Here is a 21,297-nt window from a genome sequence, read left to right as displayed (position 1 = left end):
GTGAACTTCAAAGGGCCGATTGTAAGACAGTACAGTAAGGGCTCGTTCACACCAGCGTATTTGCGTACATAATATGCAGAGAACAGAAGCCATTGATGTCAATGAGTTCATTCACATGATGTATATTCTCACACAGCATGACCTATATTGTTTCAAACTACGCACCCCGATAGGCCATTGAAGTGAATGGGCCGCGCAAATACGTGGTGAATGCGCAGGAAGCCTATGTATTCAATGCATATTTGCGCACCATCTCAGGAGCCCATCTGCGTTCTTTTCTGCGTGCCCAAATACGCAGGCATAAGCGATTTTCAATTGCGCAAATACGTAGCGTATTTGTGCGACCGAAATGCAATTACGCCCGTGTGAATGAGCCCTAATAGTGACCCCCATAGTAGTCGCAGTAGTAATAGTGACTCTCATAGTGGCCTCAGTAAAAATAGTGACCCCTATAGTGGTCGCAGTAATAATAGTGACTCTCATAGTTGCTCTAGTAAAAATATTGACCCCCACAGTAGACCAGTTAGTAATAGCGATCCCCACAGTGGCCCCAGTAGTAATAGCGACCCCTACAGTAATATTACCCCCTCCCAGCAGCAATATTACCCACTCTCAGCAACAATATTAACCCCCCCCCACACAGCAACATTAACCCCCACCAGCAATATTAACCCCTCCCCCCTGCACCAATATTAACCCCCTCCCAGCAACAGTATTAACCCCCACCCACCCAGCAGCAATATTAACACCCCCCCCCCCCTCCCCTTCCCAACCCGGCAGCAATATTAACCCCCTGCCAGCAACAATATTAACCCCCTCCCAGCAGCAATATTAACCCCCACCAGCAATATTACCACCCCACCCGACCCCCGCAGCAATATCAACCCCCTGCCAGCAACAATTTAACCCCCCCCCCCCCAACACACCAGCAATATTAACTCCCTCAGCCCCGGCAGCAATCAGCATTATTAACCTTCTCCCAGCAACAGCAATATTAACCCTCACCCCCCAGCAGCAATATTAACTTCCCCCTTCCCCAGCCATATGCTTACCTCCTCCTTGCTGTCAGCACCGTTCCTCCTCGGATCGTGCTGAGCCCGGGTGGCATATGAACTTTTCCCACAAGACTTCTGCACTATTGAGCAATTCCAGCAACCTGATTGGTTGTTTGGTTCTCTGGGTTGGCTGATTCCCCAATCAGATTGCTGGAATTGCTGACAAGTGCAGAAGTCTTGTGGAAAAAGTTCATATGCGTCCGGGTGTGCACTGACATCAGTGAGCAGCACGGCACGCTTCCTCCCTGAGTCCTCTCCTGCGGAACTGAAGAGCAGGGGACTCGGGGGAGAAGGGATCAGCGCTGTCAGTGTGATTACCAGCGGGGAGCTGCGGCACCCCAGCTGGTAATCACTACTCGGCACGCCGTGGGCCACATAACACAAGGCAGCGGGCCGGATTCGGCCCGCGGGCCTTGTGTTTGACACATGTGCCCTACCAGCAACAATATTAACACCCCCCCCCAACACACCAGCAATATTAACTCCCTCAGCCCCGGCAGCAATCAGAATTATTAACCTCCTCCCAGCAACAACAATATTAACCCTCACCCCCCAGCAGCAATATTAACTTCCCCCTTCCCCAGCCATATGCTTACCTCCTCCTTGCTGTCAGCGCCGTTCCTCCTCGGATCGTGCTGAGCCCGGGTGGCATATGAACTTTTTCCACAAGACTTGTGCACTATTGAGCAATTCCAGCAACCTGATTGGTTGTTTGGGGAATCAGCCAAATCAGCCTGCTGACAAGTGCAGAAGTCTTGTGGAAAAAGTTCATATGCGTCCGGGTGTGCACTGACATCAGTGAGCAGCACGGCACGCTTCCTCCCTGAGTCCTCTCCTGCGGAACTGAAGAGCAGGGGACTCAGGGGAGAAGGGATCAGCGCTGTCAGTGTGATTACCAGCGGGGAGCTGCGGCACCCCAGCTGGTAATCACTACAGTGGTGTGCGGCCGTCGGCACGCCGCGGGCCACATAACACAAGGCAGCGGGCCGGATTCGGCCCGCGGGCCTTGTGTTTGACACATGTGGCCTAGGGAATGACCAGGAACAAGTCTGGGACAAAACTGTTGTAAAAGTAAATTAGCCACATTTTCCCTTATAATCCTGTCTATCTGTCTCTTACATTCTGTGTTAGAGAAGGGAGGGGCTGTCACGGGAGGGAGAGATTTTAAAAAGAGGAAGTCACTGGGAGAAGCATTGGTACTGCAGTCCCAGGGTAGATAAATTAGCAGACAGTATAAAAATGAATAAATTAAAATCAGGTAACGATAAGGCCTGGTATCCACAGGAGGGACGGGGCAGATTGACCCGTAATTTGTAAAATGTAAATTGTGTGATGCATAAGACTTTATTTGGTTGTGATGTGTATCCGAGGACTGCAAACGTTGAATGAGAAAATGAGGAAGCAAGTGATAAGCCAAATTCAGAGGGGTGGAGCTAGATGATGCAAGAATACATAATGGGTCATCCCTCTCTTGTATAAGGAGGGGGTGAGAATCATAGATAGCCTGGAAAAGTTTTGTTTTTTTCTCCTGTCTCAAATTTGATGGGACATTGCAGGCAGGATCAAATTAAATGAATAAGGAATTCTCTTAAAGAATATCACATTTTAAATAAGGCTGCCCAGATGGAAGGCATGTCTCTGTTATTTGCACTGATATTTTACAAACCCTATCTGCATCCATCATAATGGCGTCAGATGGATCGGTACGGGTTGGGACCTCAGGTGTAATTTAAAAAAAAAATAACAAAATTTGTAAATTAAACTGCTCTTTTGGTGGAGCTGGCTTATGTGTTTGGCCTGATAGCCGCTGCGGAAACTCAGCTTCCCACTGTTCCTGACAAATTATGGGCCAACTACAAGACAGACATAGGGAAACTGAATGTATCCACCATGATAATATGGTGTCAGAAGTCAAACAGTATCCCCTTAGAAAAAAAAGGGTGAAGGGTCAGCCACGCATGTTAGGTGCTGTGTGCTGATGATTTTGGAAAAACTGCTGACCGGCCACAATTTCACTGTTAATTTCCCTTGCAGAAGATGGCTGTAAGGCCTGGAGGCCTCCAAAGACAAACTCCAGTTCTGCAAGAATGGTTGTTCTCCTGGATCATTGTTTAGCCAGGGAAATAGACATCTGACAGAGGAACAAAAGGCTGCTGTCCAGGCCATACCTGTACCTACATCCGTTGCCAAATTCCGCACCTTTCTGGGCCTTGTTTCATACTGCCGCCCATACGACAGTATTGACACAGGAGGACAACCACGGCCACTGGGATACTACTCCATGAGATTGGATCCAGTGACTCGAGGAGCTCCCTCTTGTGTTTGTGCGGTGGCAGCAGTACAGGCAATGGTTGAAAAATCTTCTAAGTTGGTATTGGCACTTATCCCTGGCCTATTAGATCTGGCTACAATGTGCTCTTTCCATGCCTCCCCCAATATTTCTTTCCGATGTTGTACTACCTTGAACCCGGCTACTTTTCTTTTAATCGGGCATTCCGGTTCAAACGGGGGAGGGGAGGCATAGGTGATCTGATTATGGCAGATCAGCTATTTTTTTAACTTTTAAATTCTTTGCAACAAGATTCTGATTAAAAAAAACTGTTATTAGAACCCACTGTTAATAATGCATATTTTGAGTTTTCTTTTGTAGATGGTACCAGAGTGAGGATTGATGACTACGAACCAGATATGCAGTGGTCACACAACAAGATGTCCTAAAAGCAGAATGCCTCCGTATGTCGCAGCACAAAAAGCGGAACTAAAGGCCCTCACTGAGGCGTGTAGAGTGGCAGAAGGTAAGACGACAAACATTTACACTGACTCCCGGTATGCATTTGGCATAGCTCATGATTACGGCCCAATATGGAAGGCCAGACAGCTTCTTATCTCAGTAGGACAGCCAATTAAGAATGGTGCAGCGGTGCAGAGTCTCATGGAGGCCCTACTACTACTACTACTACCTGGCAATGGAAAGCTCACACCGATTCCTACAATGGAGAAGCGAGAGACGACACCCTCGCCGACAGCACAGCAAAGGCAGCGACCCTCAAGCCGTGGAAGAAAGAAGAAAAGATACTGACAGCATGAGTCAGTGGCAAAAACTTTGGACATTGATAAAACTTTGGACATTGACAAAACTTTGGACATTGACAAAACTTTGGACATTGATAAAACTTTGGACATTGATATGCCAAGGACTTTACAGTTACAAGCCAACGAGGAAGGAAAGCAAAATGGGCTAAAAGATGGGAGCAACAGAACAGGACGGCGTATGGCGAACAGTCAGCAGAACTTGCCTACAGAGGTCCCTGTCCCCCATGATGGCCCAACTGGTACACAGAATCAAAAGCAGCAATGACATCGACACTGAACGAGAATGGGCGACACCTGGGTTCTCTGTAGCTGCTGCATCATTTGTCCAGTTTGCATGATCTTTGCCATATGCGAGTCAGGACAGAAGTAAGGTGGCCATATAACACTTGCCTGGACCACTCTACCTATTTCAGAGAATGACAATTTGACCACATTCTGCTCACACCTGTTGGGGAATATGAATATGTGCTTGTTGTTGCTGGAGTCTTTTTCAGGTTGGAGGCCCACCCTGATACTAAGGTAAATGAGCAGGTAACCACACAGAAGCTCATGAATGAGGTAATCTGCAGATACAGGGTACCGGAAGTGAATGAGTTAAACGAAGGTACACACTTCATAGGTAAAATAATGTGACATCATGTCTGCTCTGGGTGTATCCCTGGCCTTTTACACACTCTACCATCCTTAGAGTAGTGGAAAGGTGGAGAGACTTAGTGGCATGCTAAAAAGGGAGAAGTGGAAGAAGGAATACTCTATAACTACTTAAGTGTTTTGCACCAGAGAGAGTATTACTGACTACCCTGGAAACTACACCTGCCAGACAAATGGGCAGGGTGGAGGGAGATTTTTGAGGAACTCACTAACGGGTATTGTTCTTTCTATGGTACGATAGGAGGGGAATGGAAGTAGAATCAGGTCCAGTCCTTAGTAGACGTTTACTGGCTTTGTGGAGACATGAGGTGGAGGAACCGCCTGGAAGGTAATTGGACAGGTGAGTGTGCCTTAGTAAATCCCTTTTGCTCCTCCACATCCTGTCAGACGGCATTGAGGATAATGAGGTTACCCCCAATAGTTACTTTATCTCGATCCAACTCTATGTTTTGTGGTTTTCTTGTCATGTTGGTCTACCCTTGTTTCTGCATAGGTACGGCGGTTCCTTCCAGTCTTGTCACTAGGTAGTGTAGGGTCAGTGTTGGCGGCCTGGACCTGTCCACCTTCAGGGCTATCTCCAGGAGGGACATTGGTGTGGGTGAAGATCAGGGAGTCCCACGCCGCGCGTACCTGTGCACACTACTAGTATTGTAACAGTACACTAGAGTGAGAAGAGAGGCTCCTGGTGGTAGTTTTGACCTACACGTGTACATTGACGTCATAGGACAGCCAAGGGGGGTACCTGACGAGTTTTTAAAAATTAGAGACCACGTTAAAGCTGGATTCGAGTCCATTTTTCCTGATCATTATGGTAAATAAAATGTCTGGATGGTAGACTGGAGGTGCTGCTGCATTGCTCTCTCACTCCTACTCTATTTGTTGCCCTACTATTAACAGCATAGAATCTTGCTAATCCAGAATAGATTGGTTTTAAGTATCTACTTCTCGGCTTCATTTAAGGCTCTCTGGCAAACCCCTATTTTTGGGCGACCATCTGTTTGCTCTTTTGGCGCTTTAAGGCGAGCATTAATGGTGGTGATCGCTCACCCTCTATTTTTTAAGAGGGGTGCACGATCCAAGGGCCCGTATAGCACTGTCATCAGGCCTTGTGGTATCGTTGCATGGTTTTCACGCCAAATTACGGCAGCTTTGTTCTTTTACATTAGCTGCGTACCACTTATTCCGGGTCACCGTCTGTCTGCACTGTCTGTGCTTTCAGGCGACTGGTCTTGGTGGTAACTGTCCACTTTCAAGGAGTGTGAGAGTGGGGTGCACGGTCCGCTTCGTTCCTTCATCGGGCCTTGTGGTACCGTTGCATCCGCCTGACGCTAAATCACGGCAGCTTCGTTCTTTCATATCAGTTAGGGTCATTGTACCCATTCTTAGTGTAACTTATCCACGATAGTAGGTTCCTGAGGAAGTCAGTCCTCTGACAGAAACGCGTTGAACTGAGAACCAAATACGAATTAAATTATATTCGTGTATCAACTTATCCAGTTTAGTTTTGGCACTTGTCCAAGATTTTCTCTTTTGGGATTTGTTATATCTAGGAATTGCTCCATTGCAGGTCCGGTCAGTAGCCCCATACTATTGTTGGTTTGCACCAGCATATACTATTTTTACGTGTGGGTGCCTTCCTCCTGTTATATGAGCTATTCACTCATATGGGGTTTCTCTCCTAACATTTTTTATCATTAGCTCAATATAGAGCTGTTTTTGTATATGTATGTTTGTCTATGTCACGTCATGTCAGTGAGGCACCCGGAGTTGTTTTAAATATTATTTAATAAAAGTTACGTTTTAGGAATACGTTCAGTGAATATTTCCAAAAAAAAGACTTGTCTTTCCCGGTATTCCTCTGCCTCCGTGAGTCCCACATAATATGGAATTGGAACTAAAAAAAATATTTGATTTGTCCCTTTAAGAAAATAGTATGACCATGGCTTTTATAGTTCATTTTGTTGAATACAATAAAGTAAGCAATTTGGCCGTTAACACCTATGAAAGCGATGTTTTGTAGCAAATATATTCACCTATAATATTATGGATAGTGCCCCCTGGTGTTACTAGTGTTGCCCACTTTGTCCATACATCTATGTGACTCAGTTCTGGTGGGCGAACAAGTGCTGTCAATGCTGTACTCTATCTTCTAACAATCCTGCATGTCTTTAAATTAGATCTCTCCATCTGTGCGAGATCTCGCCAAGTGCTACGTATGTGCATGGAGATGCTGTATATGAGTTTCTGATTTTCTCAGCATATCATAGTTTTCACAGCACTTGAAGGCAGTCAGTCAAGCTGGAGGGGACTAATTTTGTTGAAATTACAAAAACACAACAAGTGAAAAGAACACCACAAAAGAAAAACACATTGAATTTTTTGCTGCATAGACAGCAGGGAAATACATCCTAAAAATGCTTTGTGTGTGAAATAGCATGCAAAATACAATGTATACAGATGTGGCAACTGTCAATATGACTGCAGCATTGTAGTATATTGTAGTTGAGTTACTGTACTGTGTAAAATGTCAAGTTATTGTTTGCTGAATCTGTATAAATTTGAAAAACTGCCAAACGTATGCATTTTTACATGCAATGGTGTTGAGTAGAGATGAGCGAGCACACTCGTTCAAGCTTGATGCTCGTTTGAGTATTAGGGTACTCGAGATGCTCGTTACTCGAGTCGAACACCACGTGGTACTCGAGTCAATTGCATTTCCTTCCCCGCATGTTTAGCGCCATTTTCTAGCCAATAGACATGCGGGGAAGGCATTACCACTTCCTGCTGTGACGTGCCAGCCCTATCCCACCCCACAGTAGTGAGTGGCTGGGCCGATCAGGTGACCGCCGAGTACTTAAAGTGGTCCCGCCCGCGGCTCGCCTCAGACACATGCTTGCAGAGGTTAGGGAAAGTGCTGCTGCTGATATAGGGAAAGTGTTAGAGTAGGATCCTGTCATCAAGAACCCCAACAGTCCTTCTTAGGGCTTCTCTTCATAGTGTGCATTACTGTTTTTTCATCTCGGGCTGTGCAGGCCATTTCAGCTATAGTATTCTCAGTCTGCAGTATATTATGCAGAGTTTAGGGAAGGAGCTGCTTATATAGGGAAAGTGTTAGACTAGGATCCTGTCTTCAAGGACCCCATGTAAACACCTAGCAAACAAAAGGAGTCCGTGGAGGATATCAAGAATAAGGCCACTTTCACGCAGACCACACATCGCATGTGTACATTTTCAGTGTCTATTAGAGACCTTTCATATGGGTCAGAATTATTCCATAACACACAGCGTAATTTGCTGCTGCAGAAATCCGTACAAAATCTGCATGTCTAAACGCAGATTTAGATGCAGAATTTTGCCAGTAATTTTCTCTTAAAAAAATCTTTAGTATTACAGACATTTACAGCGGTATGGCATATTTCAAAAGCCATTGTCAAACTGCTAGAACCTGCTCATTAGAGAATACTAATTCCATTGCCAGACAACCCTTTGTTCAAGATGATATGCTACATAGAGATGAGCGAGCATAGTCGCTAAGGCAACCTACTCGAGCGAGTAGTGCCTTATGCGAGTACCTACCCGCTCGTCTCTAAAGATTCGGCTGCCGGCGGGGGAGAGCGGGGAGGAACGGAGGGGAGATCTCTCTCTCACTCTTTCCCCCCCGCTCCCCCCTGCTCACTCCCGCAACTCACCTGTCACCCGCGCCGGCAGCCGAATCTTTAGGGCTCATGTCCACGGGCAAAATAAGAATTAAAATCCGCAGCGGATTTTAACTCTTCTCCTGCCCGCGGATCCGCACCCCATAGGGATGCATTGACCACCCGCGGGGTAGATAAATACCCGCGGATGGTCAATAAAAAGGATTTAAAAAAAAATGGAGCATGAAAAAATCTGGACCATGCTCCATTTTCATGCGGGTCTCCCGCGGGGACGGCTCCCGCGGGCTTCTATTGAAGCCTATGGAAGCCGTCCGGATCCGCGGGAGACAAAAATCGGGATTTACTCACACGCTCCGTTTCTTCTCTTCGCGCGGCGCCATCTTCTCTCCGTCGCGGCCGGATCTTTTTTCTTCGGGACGGCGCATACGCGGGGCACGTCACCGACGTCATCATGCGCATCCGCCGAGCCGAAGAAAGAAGATCCGGCCGCGACGCAGAGAAGATGACGCCGCGCGAAGAGAAGAAACGGAGCGGATGGGAGGTGAGTTTATTCTCATTTATTCCTATTTTCAGCGCTCATGTCCGCGGGGCAGGAGGGACCCGCTGCAGATTCTACATGTAGAATCTGCAGCGGATCTGATTTTCCCCGTGGACATGAGGCCTTAGAGACGACCGGGTAGGTACTCGAATAAGGCACTACTTGCTTAAGTAGTTTACCTTAGCGAGTATGCTTGCTCATCCCTAATGCTATAGTATTGGAAAAATCCTAAACAATAAGCATAAAAAGCAAAATTTTTCTTACTTAGTGAAAATTTCGGGGCGTTGTCATTGACGTCCAACACATTAATTTTTACAGTTGTTGTTGACGAGAGTGCACCTGCATCACCAATCATATCTTTGACTTGTACTATTACTTGATATTGATCTTTAGTTTCTCTGTCAATTTGGGAAGCAACACGAATTATTCCTAGTTAAAACAAACATCAAAACAAAGATTAATACATTATTAATAATGCATCTGAGAAACATTCTACATTCTTGACATTGAAATAATAACCTCACCCTTAGTTTCTAGCAGTTAGTACCATAAACGGATATAAAATACTACTTTGAAGTTTGCAGATAAAAAAAAACGCAAAAAGCAAATACATTTGAATATAAAATCCCCTTTTTAGAAACATTTCACGTTGTACACTTTGGAATAATGAGGCTGGTCAACATGATTTCTTTCACAAGAATATTTAATGGTAATTCTAAGCGTATTTCACCTGGATTCAAAGATGCTGTTAGAATTTTTTCTATCAGGCAGGGTTTTTTTGTGAAACACTTTTGAAGGTTTATAAAATTAGTACTTATGTAGGTCAGCATGAAATACGGTTTACTTTTTGATGATGATTGACAGGAATATTTTGTTTGTGTAAAGTTGGTGATACTGATAAGAACTGAAGAATTTACTACGTGGACCCCTTCAACTAATAATTAGAGATGAGCGAACGTACTCGTTTCGAGTACTTACGCACCCGAGTACCGCCATTTTCGAGTACTTCAGTACTCGGGTGAAAAGATTCGGGGGCGCCGGGGGGCAGGGAGAGGCGTGGGGGTGCGGGGGGTAGCAGCGGGGAACAGAGGGGAGCCCTCTCTCTCTCCCTCTCCCCCTCACTCCCCACTGCTACCCCCCGTGCCGCCACGGCGCCCCCCGAATTTTTTCGCCCGAGTACGGAAGTACTCGGAAATCGCGGTATTTGGGCGAAAAAGGGGCAGGGCCGAGCACGTTCACTCATCTCTACTAATAATCTTAAAAAATACCTTTTATTACAATTGATTAAAAAAGAGGAAGAACAAACACACATATATTAAATTAAATCGATGCCACTTAATTCAAGAAATAGAGACCAAGTACGCTGAATAGAGGTGGTGTATTCAGCTATTACGTATTGTTGGTCTACACAAATGACTAATTGATCTGAAATATGACACGATTGGTTACGCAAATGTCATCTTGATGATACAGCTTTGACAAGTGCGATAACTAAGTATATTATATCACCCAACGCGTTTCCCCCACAACCGTGGGTTCTTCAGTACTTATGTACTTATGTAGGTCAGCATGAAATACGGTTTACCTTTCGATGATGATTGACAGGAATATTTTGTTTGTGTAAAGTTGGTGATACTGATAAGAACTGGGCCCCACATATATGCTGTTTATCACGTGTTGGGATTCTTACTGATTTGAAAAACGGTTCACATCATATGCCATTTGCTATTCTGATGATTTAGAGGGAACCAAAGGACCATTTAACAGATTGCTATTTTACCTAACTAACATTAAAAGAATCACATCTAAAACAAAATCTACAGTTAATTATCCCAATTTGCAATCTGTAATTAGGTCTGTCTTACATAGTAAAGAGTATTCTGTACCAAAGTATCCAGATTTTGTGACCATAAGTAACAGCTCTGACCTCACTTACACTGAAGAGGAAACATACAGCAAGTTGAGAAGTTGTTCATCACAACCTCTCATCTTATCTCAAGAAGATCTTATTGATCTTATCTAGGATTTAATCTTGTCTAAACAGCAATCAGAACTTCTAAAGGCCCAATTAAACACAACAGATTGCTCAAAATTAGCTCAGAAGTCATCTTTTGAGAGATAATTGTTGCATGTAAATGTGCCCATCTTTCACTTTTCTGCCGAACAATGGATCACAGTTCAGCATGAAATTCATCCTTTGACAGAACAGCTGATAAGCAGGACCGCATGCTATGTTCTGCCTGGGGAGCTCAGAGTACAGCTGATTGCATTGTCTCAGCTGTCAGCCCCGCGGCAGAACAAAGGGAAAGTAATCAGAGAACAGCAGGAGGTCTGTTCCCTGAATACAGCTCCTGGCGGCTCACATGCTACTAATTGGTACTAATAGGCATAAGTACCAATTAGTAGTTTATACAAAATGATTATTCAAAAGCTATCTTTTGAGCGATCATCTTTGTGGTGTAAATGAAACCTTAAGTTCCAGGCTCAAAGGATGGAAATTTCTCCACAAACACGTACAAATATGCAGATATCCTAGATGCAAGAGTGATTTTAAACTAGTTTTCTGAAAAAGGCATAGTTTTTTGTAGTAATGTTTGTCCTCTTATGGAGGCCTTTGGAGATCAGCACCGTGCAGATGAGTGGCAATTGTTCGTAGACTCATTAAAAATTAGTTTAAAGACTGTTCTTTTGCATAATAGTAACCAATTCCCATTAATACCAGTAGTGTATGCTGCTGATATCAAAGAGACATACGGAAATATGAAACTGGAATATCTGTGGAGACTTGAAGGTCATTGCTTTATTGCTTGGAATGCAACTTGGGTCACTAAATTCTGCTGTTTCTTATGTGAATGGGACAGCAGGGATGGAAAGTCTCACTATAGTCAAAAACAATGGTCTAAACGTGCATCTCTTATTCCTGGACAAAAAATGTACCTTTAGTGAATCCTGGAAAAGTGTATTTGTCTCCACTGCATATAAGGCTGGGACTGATGAAACAATTTGTAAAAGCAATTGATGGAAATTCTGCAGCATTTCTGCATTTGAAATCTAAATTTCCCAAGGTAAGTGATGTGAAACTGAAAGAAGGAATTTTTATAGGGCCACAAATTAGATGAGTGATGGATGATGAACAATTTCAGGAACTGTTAAATCCATTGCAAAATGCAGCCTGGCTGTTATTCACAAATGTCTCCTCTTCTGTTCTTGGAAATCTGAAGTCATAAAAACTATTGTAATGTAGTGAGTGATCTTGTGAAATCATACCAAGCTGTGGGATGCAATATGTTCTTAAAACTTTACTTCTTCAACTCCCACCTGGACTTCTTCCCCGAAAATCTTAGGGCAGTCAGTGACCGGCATGGCGAGCGTTCCCATCAGGAGATGTCTACGATAGAACAGAGGTACCAAGACAAGTGGAGCCCCAGTAAGCCAGCTGACTTTGTGCACGCAGGACCAGTTCATGCGCACATGTGACACACCCCTTCCATGGATGTATTGCCTATTTAAGCCTATTGAGCTCCAGATGTGTTCTTTTTCCCACATTTTGGGCAGTGTCATTCCCTTCCCCTTGTGTATTTTTGCACCTCCAATAGATTTCAATGGGACTTTTGCTATGCAAAGTACAGAAAAATTGAGCAGGTCCAATTTTTGTGCAAAATGCGCTTATGTGAACAAACCCATTGAAATGAATGTGTTTTATTCTCTGTGTTTAGCACACACAGATTTTGCATTAACAAATACCTGCGCAAACACGGTCATGTGAACAAACCCTTAAAGGGGTTGTCCCGCGAAACAAAGTGGGGGTATACACTTCTGTATGGCCATATTAATGCACTTTGTAATGTACATTGTGCATTAATTATGAGCCATACAGAAGTTATTCACTTACCTGTTCCGTTGCTAGCGTCCCCGTCTCCATGGTGCCGTCTAATTTTCAGCGTCTAATCGCCCGATTAGAAGCGCTTGCGCAGCCCGTCTTCTCCCTTCTCTTGGGTCTCGGCAGCAGCGGAGTTCTGGCTCCGCCCCCTTCTACGCGTCATCGCGTAGCTCCGCCCCGTCATGTGTGCCGATTCCAGCCAATCAGGAGGCTGGAATCGGCAATGGAATGCACAGAAGACCTGCGGTCCACCGTGGGTGAAGATCCCGGCGGCCATCTTCGCAAGGTAAGTAAGAAGTCACCGGAGCGCGGGGATTCGGGTAAGTACTATCTGTTTGTTTTTTTTAATCCCTGCATCGGGTTTGTCTCGCGCCGAACGGGGGGGCTATTGAAAAAAAAAGAAAAACGTTTCGGCGCGGGACAACCCCTTTAAAGATAAGTATGAAGATCAGTATGATGAAACATTATATTTCATATGACATTTGTCTCATTCTGTCCACATTGAAATACAGTATTCATGCTATTATTGATTTTTTCAGTCTTTTAAATACCAAGTCCATACACAAGATAAAACAATTCAGAAAACATCTTGCTCAATACAAAAGGTCTACTAAATGATTTATTTTTTCAACTCCACTTTGCTTTGCTCTTAAAGCTGCACAAAGAGTGAAAGCAAATAGAGTTGAGAAAATAGCTAAATGATTGCCATCAGAAATGATTGTGATAAACACCATATTGTATGTAGATTTTTTGGCTTTAACCTCTTAATGACATGGCCTATTTGGCATTGAGGACCAAGCGATTTTTGGTATCTTTCCATCTCCATTTTTCAAAAGCCATAACTTTTTTATTTTTCCGTCGACGCGGCCGTATGAGGGCTTGTTTTTTGCGTGGCGAGCTGTAGTTTTTATCGGTGCCACTTTTGGGTACATAGACAATATCGTAAAACTTTTATTATTTTTTTATGATAACAGGGAGAGAAAACGCATCAATTCTGACATATATATATATATATATATATATATATTTTTACAGCGTTAATTATGCAGCATACATGACACACTAAATTTTTTCTGCGGGTCGGTACGGTTACAACGATACCAAAATTGTTATTTTTTTAGGTTTTTATTAGAGATGAGCAAACACCAAAATGTTCGGGTGTTCGTTATTCGGAACGAACTTCCCGTGATGCTCGAGGGTTCGTTTCGAACAACGAACCCCATTGAAGTCAATGGGCGACCAGAACATTTTTGTATTTCGCCGATGCTCGCTAAGGTTTTCATGTGTGAAAATCTGGGCAATTCAGGAAAGTGATGGGAATGACACAGTGACGGATAGGGCAGGCGAGGGGCTACATGGTGGGCTGCATCTCAAGTTCACAGGTCCCACTATTAAGCCACAATAGCGGCAAGAGTGCCCCCCCCCCCCCACTGTCAGCATAAAGATCGTCCTCCTCTGGCACAGCTGTAACAGCTGTAGCAGAGAAGAACGATGTTTGCCCATTGAATTCAATGGAGCGGCAATACAGCATGTTCCACTGAATGCAATGGGCTGCCGGCGATCGCAGGATGAATGGTCGGAAAGGGGTTAAATATATAACCCCTTTCCTGCAATTCATCCAGAAATGTGTTACACTAAAAATATATACCGGCGTATAAGGCGACGGGGCGTATAAGACGACCCCCCAACTGTCACCTTATACGCCGGCAATACAGTGGAGCAAAGAATAAAAAGCATTACTTACGTTTTTAGATGATCTGCGGTGCTCCTGCAGGCTGTCACTCCCTCCTGGTCCACGGCAGACAAGCTTTCTCTATGAAAGGCTTTAAATCCCTGCCTCCAGGAAGACACGTGCCTTCAGCCAATCACAGCCAATGACAATGATGTCATTGAATGGCTGTGATAGGCTGTGTTTCTGGAGGCGGGGATTTCAAGCCTTGAAATCCCCGCCTCCAGAAACACAGCCAATCACAGCCATTCAATGACATCATTGTCATTGGCTGTGATTGGCTGAAGGCACATGTGCTTCTGGAGGCAGGGATTTAAAGTCTTTCGTGGAGAAAGCAATACTCTGCCGTGGACCAGGAGGGAGTGACAGCCTGCAGGAGCGCCGCAGATCATCTAAAAACGTAAGTAATGCTTTTTATTCTTTGCTCCACTGTATTGCCGGCGTATAAGGTGACAGTTGGGGGGTCGTCTTATACGCCCGGTCGCCTTATACGCCGGTATATATTTTTAGTGTAACACATTTCTGGATGAATTGCAGGAAAGGGGTTATATATTTAACCCCTTTCCGACCATTCATCCTGCGATCGCCGGCAGCCCATTGCATTCAGTGGAACATGCTGTATTGCCGCTCCATTGAATTCAATGGGCAAACATCGTTCTTCTCTGCTACAGCTGTTACAGCTGTGCCAGAGAAGAAGGATTTGTCTTCTATATGTTCTCAATGGGGTCAGCGCTGCTGCCGCTGGCCCCATTGAGCGCATATAGAATGCATCCATAGCGAGCAGCGGGAGGGGCAGATTTCAATACTCGGGTGACACCTTATCTCCCCAGCCACTCACAGCAGGGGGGTGGTATAGGGCTTAAACGTTGCAGGGGGAAGTTGTAATGCCTTCCCTGTCTTTATATTGGCCAAAAAAAAGCGCTAACGTCTCAGGGAAGAAAGTTTAATTTACCAGAACACCGCATGGTGTTCGTTACGAATAACGAACATCCCGAACACCCTAATATTCGCACGAATATCAAGCTCGGACGAACGCGTTCGCTCATCTCTAGTTTTTATACTTTTTTGCAATAAAAACCCTTTTTTTGGAAAACATTTTTTTCTCTATAGCTGCATTCAAAGTCCTGTAAATTTTTTATTTCTCTATGTACAGAGCTCTATAAGGGCTTATTTTTTGCGAGACGAGCTGTAGTTTTTATTGGTACCATTTTGGGGAATGTACGGCTTTTTTGATCACTTTTATTGCATTTTTTGTGAGGCAAAATGCTAAAAATTAGCATTTTGCCTCTGTTTTTTAGCGTTTTTTTAACACTTTTTGTTGTACAAAATAAAAAGCATGTTCAACTTTTTGAACACGTCGTTACGGACGCATCAATACCCAATATGTGGGGTTTTAATTTTTTTTTACCTTTTTTTATGCTAATATTAGAAAAAGCATAAAAAGGGGTTTTCTTACATTTTTCTTTTTTTTACATTTTTCTTTTCTTTTTTTCCACTATTTGAGTCCCTCTGAGGGACTTGCAGCACTGTGCCTATGATCGCTGTCATAAGGCATGGCAGAGCTACTGCTCTGCCATGCCTTATCGCTTATACAGCGATCATAGGCATAGGCAATACAGGACGCCAGTGTCTGGCGTCCTGTTGCCATGGTGACAGGCCGGGCTCTCGCGATAACGCGAGAGCCGGCCGGAGACACAGAGGGAGCGCGATCCCTCTGTGAACTCTTTCCCTGCCGCGATATACTTAGATCGCGGCAGGGAAGGGGTTAACAGCGGGGGGCGCATCTCCGCTGTCATGATCTCGCGCTATCCCGATGACGTACCGGTACGTCATTTTGCGTGAAGTACCAGGCTCCCATGACGTACCGGTACGTCATGGAGCGGGAAGGGGTTAAAGGTGTTTCTAGTTCACCCCTTTAGGTGCTTTTAAACAGGCTGACAGTCTCCTGTGGAGTCAACAGGGTAAGTGAGTGAGAATTGCTCACTTGTTGGAGTCATTTGGTTTTCAGCTCACCTAAAAACCAAGGCCCGTGTAAACAGGTAGTATACCATCTATCAGCGACTGCCCTTTCACTCAAACTGTAGGCGAGCTGTGGGAAGAGATCTAGAGTGTGCTCCGCCCTCATTAATTGAGTAGGACTGCCTACCGTAAAAGTTGCATCGCAAAACACGAAAACCGCGTTTTCGTGCGATGTGATGCCACAGAAAGGAAGGCTCCATAGGGGAACATCGGCTACAAAACAGCAAATCGCGGCTGTATTGATCATTCTGCGATTTTGTATTCTAGCAATGTCGCAGGCTACAAAACATAGCTCATATGAAAGAACCCATTGGAAACCATAGGCTTCATATATATGTGTTTTGTAGCACAGTCACTTTACTACCAAATCGCGCGATTTTGTAGCCCATGTGGAAACAATCTAATTCATGTAAAATAGGCAACATTGCTTTATTGGCTCTTTCTGGGGTTTTAAGTGAATAGACAGAACAGAACATTACACTCACCAGCCATGCAAAAATCAAACCTAATACATCTAATACTTGTTGCAGAAGGCTTACATCATGCACACAATATACCTCCACTAGAGATGAGCGAGCACGCTCGGATAACCCAGTTACTCGGGTGAGCCTTGAGTAACTGCATTCTTGTCCGAGCGTGCTCTGGGGGCCGGCGGGGGTGAGCGGGGGGGCGGCGGTGGGTAGCGGGGGGGGGGGGGGGGGGAAGAAGAGAGATCTCTCTCACTCTCTCCCCCGCTGCCCCCTGCTATCCCTCATCGCCCCCTAGCACACTCGGACAAGAATGCAGTTACTCGAGGCTCGCTTGAGTAACTGGGTTATCCGAGCGTGCCTGCTCATCTCTAACCTCCACTATTGGAAGGCATCAGACAACTAACTACAGATCTTGGGATATGAGATGACATGGTCACCTGCTGCTGTCATTCTCTCACTAGATCTCAACCACCTCCCAACCGTGACCTTCTAGCCATGATGGAATCACTTATAGGAAAAATTATTGGAGACATACAAAACTTCCCCTAATTGCTCAAATAGCAAACACTATCCAATGTAACTACACTATGGAATAATAAGTGGCTAGTACACTAGGTAACAATCAAATTTCATTGTCTGGTAAAATAGGCAGAAATCTGGAAACTACAATCTATGAATATTTTCATGACTATTTTTTCCTGAATGTGAGTTTTGTGTGACATTTATTGTTTTCTTATTACGGTCTCTGACATTATAGTGACAAGCAGACCGTGCACATGAAATTACATGCTTAGCTTCTTGTTTCTCTTACCTACAGTACTGCATACTACTCTGGTATTATAGATATTACTTTTTGTAGCATTGTGAACCCATATCCCTACAAATTATATGTACATGAAAACAGTTTATAATAATTGTACAATTTTGAAAACTATTTTTAAAAAACCTGAATAACAGATGTAAAGTAAAACTATTTTATGCATCAGTCATCTCATTGATTTTGCATGTGCCCTGAATAAATTCCACATGATTTTGTGATGCTTTGTCTGGAGCTGTATATGCTTTATTTGTGTGGCTAAACAGTGGTTGTGATGTGCATTGCAGCCTGTCAATGGCTTTCCTAGCAAGCTGCACTAATGTATTGAATTTGAATATTGAGAAATTAGAGCTCTTATCTTTCAGTCACAGTCCAAGAGTGCTATAAAAGCCCATTAAGACTCAACAACTATTGCTCAAAATTATCGTTGTGTGTAAATGTGCCCATCTTTCACTGTTCTGCAGAATGATTAATTTTAATTCTGCCTGATATCCATCGTTCATCAGAACAGCTGATAAGACGAACCGCATGCTGTGCTCTGCCCAGGGAGCGCTGATTACAGATGATTGCATGGTCTCAGCTGTTCTCAGCTGTTAGCCCCGCGACAGATCAAAGGGAATGTAATGAGGGAACAGCAGGTGGTCTGTTCCCTGAATACAGCTTTTGGCAGCTACAAATAGGCATTTACGAAGCCCTGTAGCTAAGCCAGCCACATGGCAGAGCTACATGTAATGAACAGGATGTCTGCACCAATGTGCCAGGCAATCATTTCACTCATTGATACTGTGCTCAGTTCATCGCACCTCAAGCAATCAAGATGAAGGCCACATGGTAAGCTGGTGGACCTCCACCTGATGCTTCCGCTCTGTAGAGTGCTTTCTGGCTCTAGAGTCGCAGCACTGCTCTTCCGCACCAACGGCAGCAAGGATCGACCACAGGACACTGGCATGAGCCAGTAACGGTATTATCTAGACTCAGGTTATGTTTAGGATGGTTGCAGTAGCCAAGTTATCATGGGAACACTCAGAATGTGGCTTTCACTTAGCCACCCATGCTGAGTCCAAGCCATACCCCCTCCTTTGTCTATTTTTACCATGTTATTGGCATGGCATTATGTATGCGCTGTTTGATACAACTATTGTTCAGTATCATGTACTTTATTCCCCAAAAGGCATTTTCTATCACATACCAGATCATCAACTTCCCAAAATAGGTGACAAACTTTAAGTCCTTCTCTAATGAAGGCTTCATCCCTAAGGCCAGATTTCGACTAGGAGTTTGTGGAGATTTTATATTTAAGATTTAAAAAATAAAGTGTCAATTAGGTATTTTATGTGAGCAAAGCACAATGCATGAATTGCTATTAAGAGCACTGTGTAGGCAAATTTTCTTTTTTTAAGATTCTTCTTTTTTAATTTTAATATGGGGCATGATCTTTCACCCAAAAGTCATTTGTCAGAGAATCCTTAATAAGTAGCACAAGGGTGTTACTTCCCAATCAAACATTATTTAGTCATCTCCTCTTGAGAGCTGTCTTTGGAATTTGAATACTCTAAATAAGTCTCATGAATCACTATAATTATGGTAGTTCAAGCACATCATAAGATCAGGTGCAAGTAAATGAGCACTAACTAGCAGGCTATGTGGCCAAATGCGACCGAATTTTTTGTAAAACTGTTTTTTGATTTAACAACACTTTTATCCACTTTATTATAATAATCTGTTAAACAGATGTGATCTTTAAATGTCAATATAATATATGAGATAGCGGAAATTATTTATAACGCGGGCTAACATACGACCTTTATTGCTGTTTATGCAAATATTTCATGTACGAGGGTGAATCAAAAAGTAATGCCTCTGTGTCTGTAACTTTTTATCTATTCCAGTGACTGTGAATGGCTATGAACAGTGTTATATAGGTGTCCATACTCTACTAATGTATGTTTTTTTTTTCAGACTAAGGCTTCATTCACACAGGTGATGCATTTTTACGCCATCCGAAAATCGCATCAGTGGAGGATAGCCGTGATCAAGTCTCAAGATTAATTAGTGTTTTCTCACCCAATCATAGGGGTGTATTGCATGAAAAGTATGCTGTAACGCGTAATTTCATTGGTCTGCAGATATGCTCAGGATGACTTCTAATGCTTAAATAGAGCCAGCTGTCTTCTTTTCTGAACACAGGTAAACTCTCTCTCCTTCCCTTTTTTTCAGTCCCTATAGGAATCTATAAGAGCTTCCAGCATTTTTCGGTAGAAGATAGATCAAGATCCATCTTTTGATGCAGAGTGAAAAATTGGTGACCGAAAATGGTCGCCGATTTGACGTTTTGACAGTGCAACTTTTTCCCACACCCGAAAATTGCTCATGTGAATGAATGCATTGGAATCCAATGCTTCTCATGGTCGTGATGTTCGCCCAACGTTTTATCGTGGCTAAGTAGTCACATAAAATTGCCCATGTGAATGAGGCCTAAGTGATTAGAACCATGGATCTGACAAAGAGCTGTCATTCAATTTCTGGCAAAAGAAGGATGTGCACACAAGGAAATTCCTAATCAGATAAGAAGGTTTATTCGGGCACTGTAATAGACATTAGCAATATGCGGAATTGGGGGAAGAAGCAGGAGAAACCAAAATTGCAGATAAGCCAAAGAGTGGCTCTCTGTTAACATCAGTTACCAATGAGAACCAATGATTACTAACTTGGGATATGACTAAGTTTGAGCTAAGTGGATTCCCAAGCAGTTGGCAGATGACAATCAGAGAAGGTGGGTAGAAGTCTGACTAGAGCTCCTGGATGCATTTGAAGCTGAGAAACAGGATTTCTTCCAAAATGTGGTCCCCGGGAGACATGGGCATACCTATATGACCTGGACAGTGAGGCTCAATCTAAGAAATGGTGCCACAGTAATTCTCCAGAAAAATTCAATTCTACCAGATAAACACAGAAGGTGATGACAGCAGTGTTTTGGGACAGACAGCCTTTTATTCTCATTGACTTTTCTGATAAGCATCACATAATCAAACTAAACACAAGCAAACTCCTCAATTTTTCCAGCCTGGATTTCATACTTGGGTTCAATGACGGCATAAATGTATTGAATGTTTTATCTTGAAAAGTAGTTTTGTGTACTATTTGTGTCACTTTAGTTTCGATCTGTTCATTAATAAAGTTGTTGTGACTGCGGAGGCATTACTTTCTGATTCAATCTGCCTGTCTGCATGCTGAAGGATATGGTGTTTTTTTTACCTGCCCTTGTAATATCTATCAGTATACTGGTAAGTATGGTATGGTATGAGGCATATAGGTTCCATATGGCATCCTGTAGCATATCGGTCTATAATTGCTGTAACTGAGCTTCTAGATTGTGCAAACTCATAAGC

The 21,297-nt window shown here is 43.7% G+C and overlaps 1 protein-coding gene across 1 annotated transcript in view; it reads right to left on the bottom strand.

Moving 5' to 3' along the window:
- LOC136579155 (cadherin-19-like) overlaps positions 1 to 21,297 on the bottom strand; it is a 176,284-nt gene that overhangs the window by 59,317 nt on the left and 95,670 nt on the right. The window contains exon 5 of the mRNA XM_066579503.1: positions 9,258 to 9,422. Within this exon, the coding sequence (XP_066435600.1) occupies positions 9,258 to 9,422 (165 nt within the window). The remainder of the gene's footprint in view (positions 1 to 9,257; positions 9,423 to 21,297) is intronic.

Source organism: Eleutherodactylus coqui, chromosome 9, assembly GCF_035609145.1.
Source record: "Eleutherodactylus coqui strain aEleCoq1 chromosome 9, aEleCoq1.hap1, whole genome shotgun sequence".
NCBI classification, from domain to species: Eukaryota; Metazoa; Chordata; class Amphibia; order Anura; family Eleutherodactylidae; genus Eleutherodactylus; species Eleutherodactylus coqui.
The sequence above is the reverse complement of the archived record's forward strand: the minus strand, read 5'-3'. Positions and strand labels throughout refer to the sequence as shown.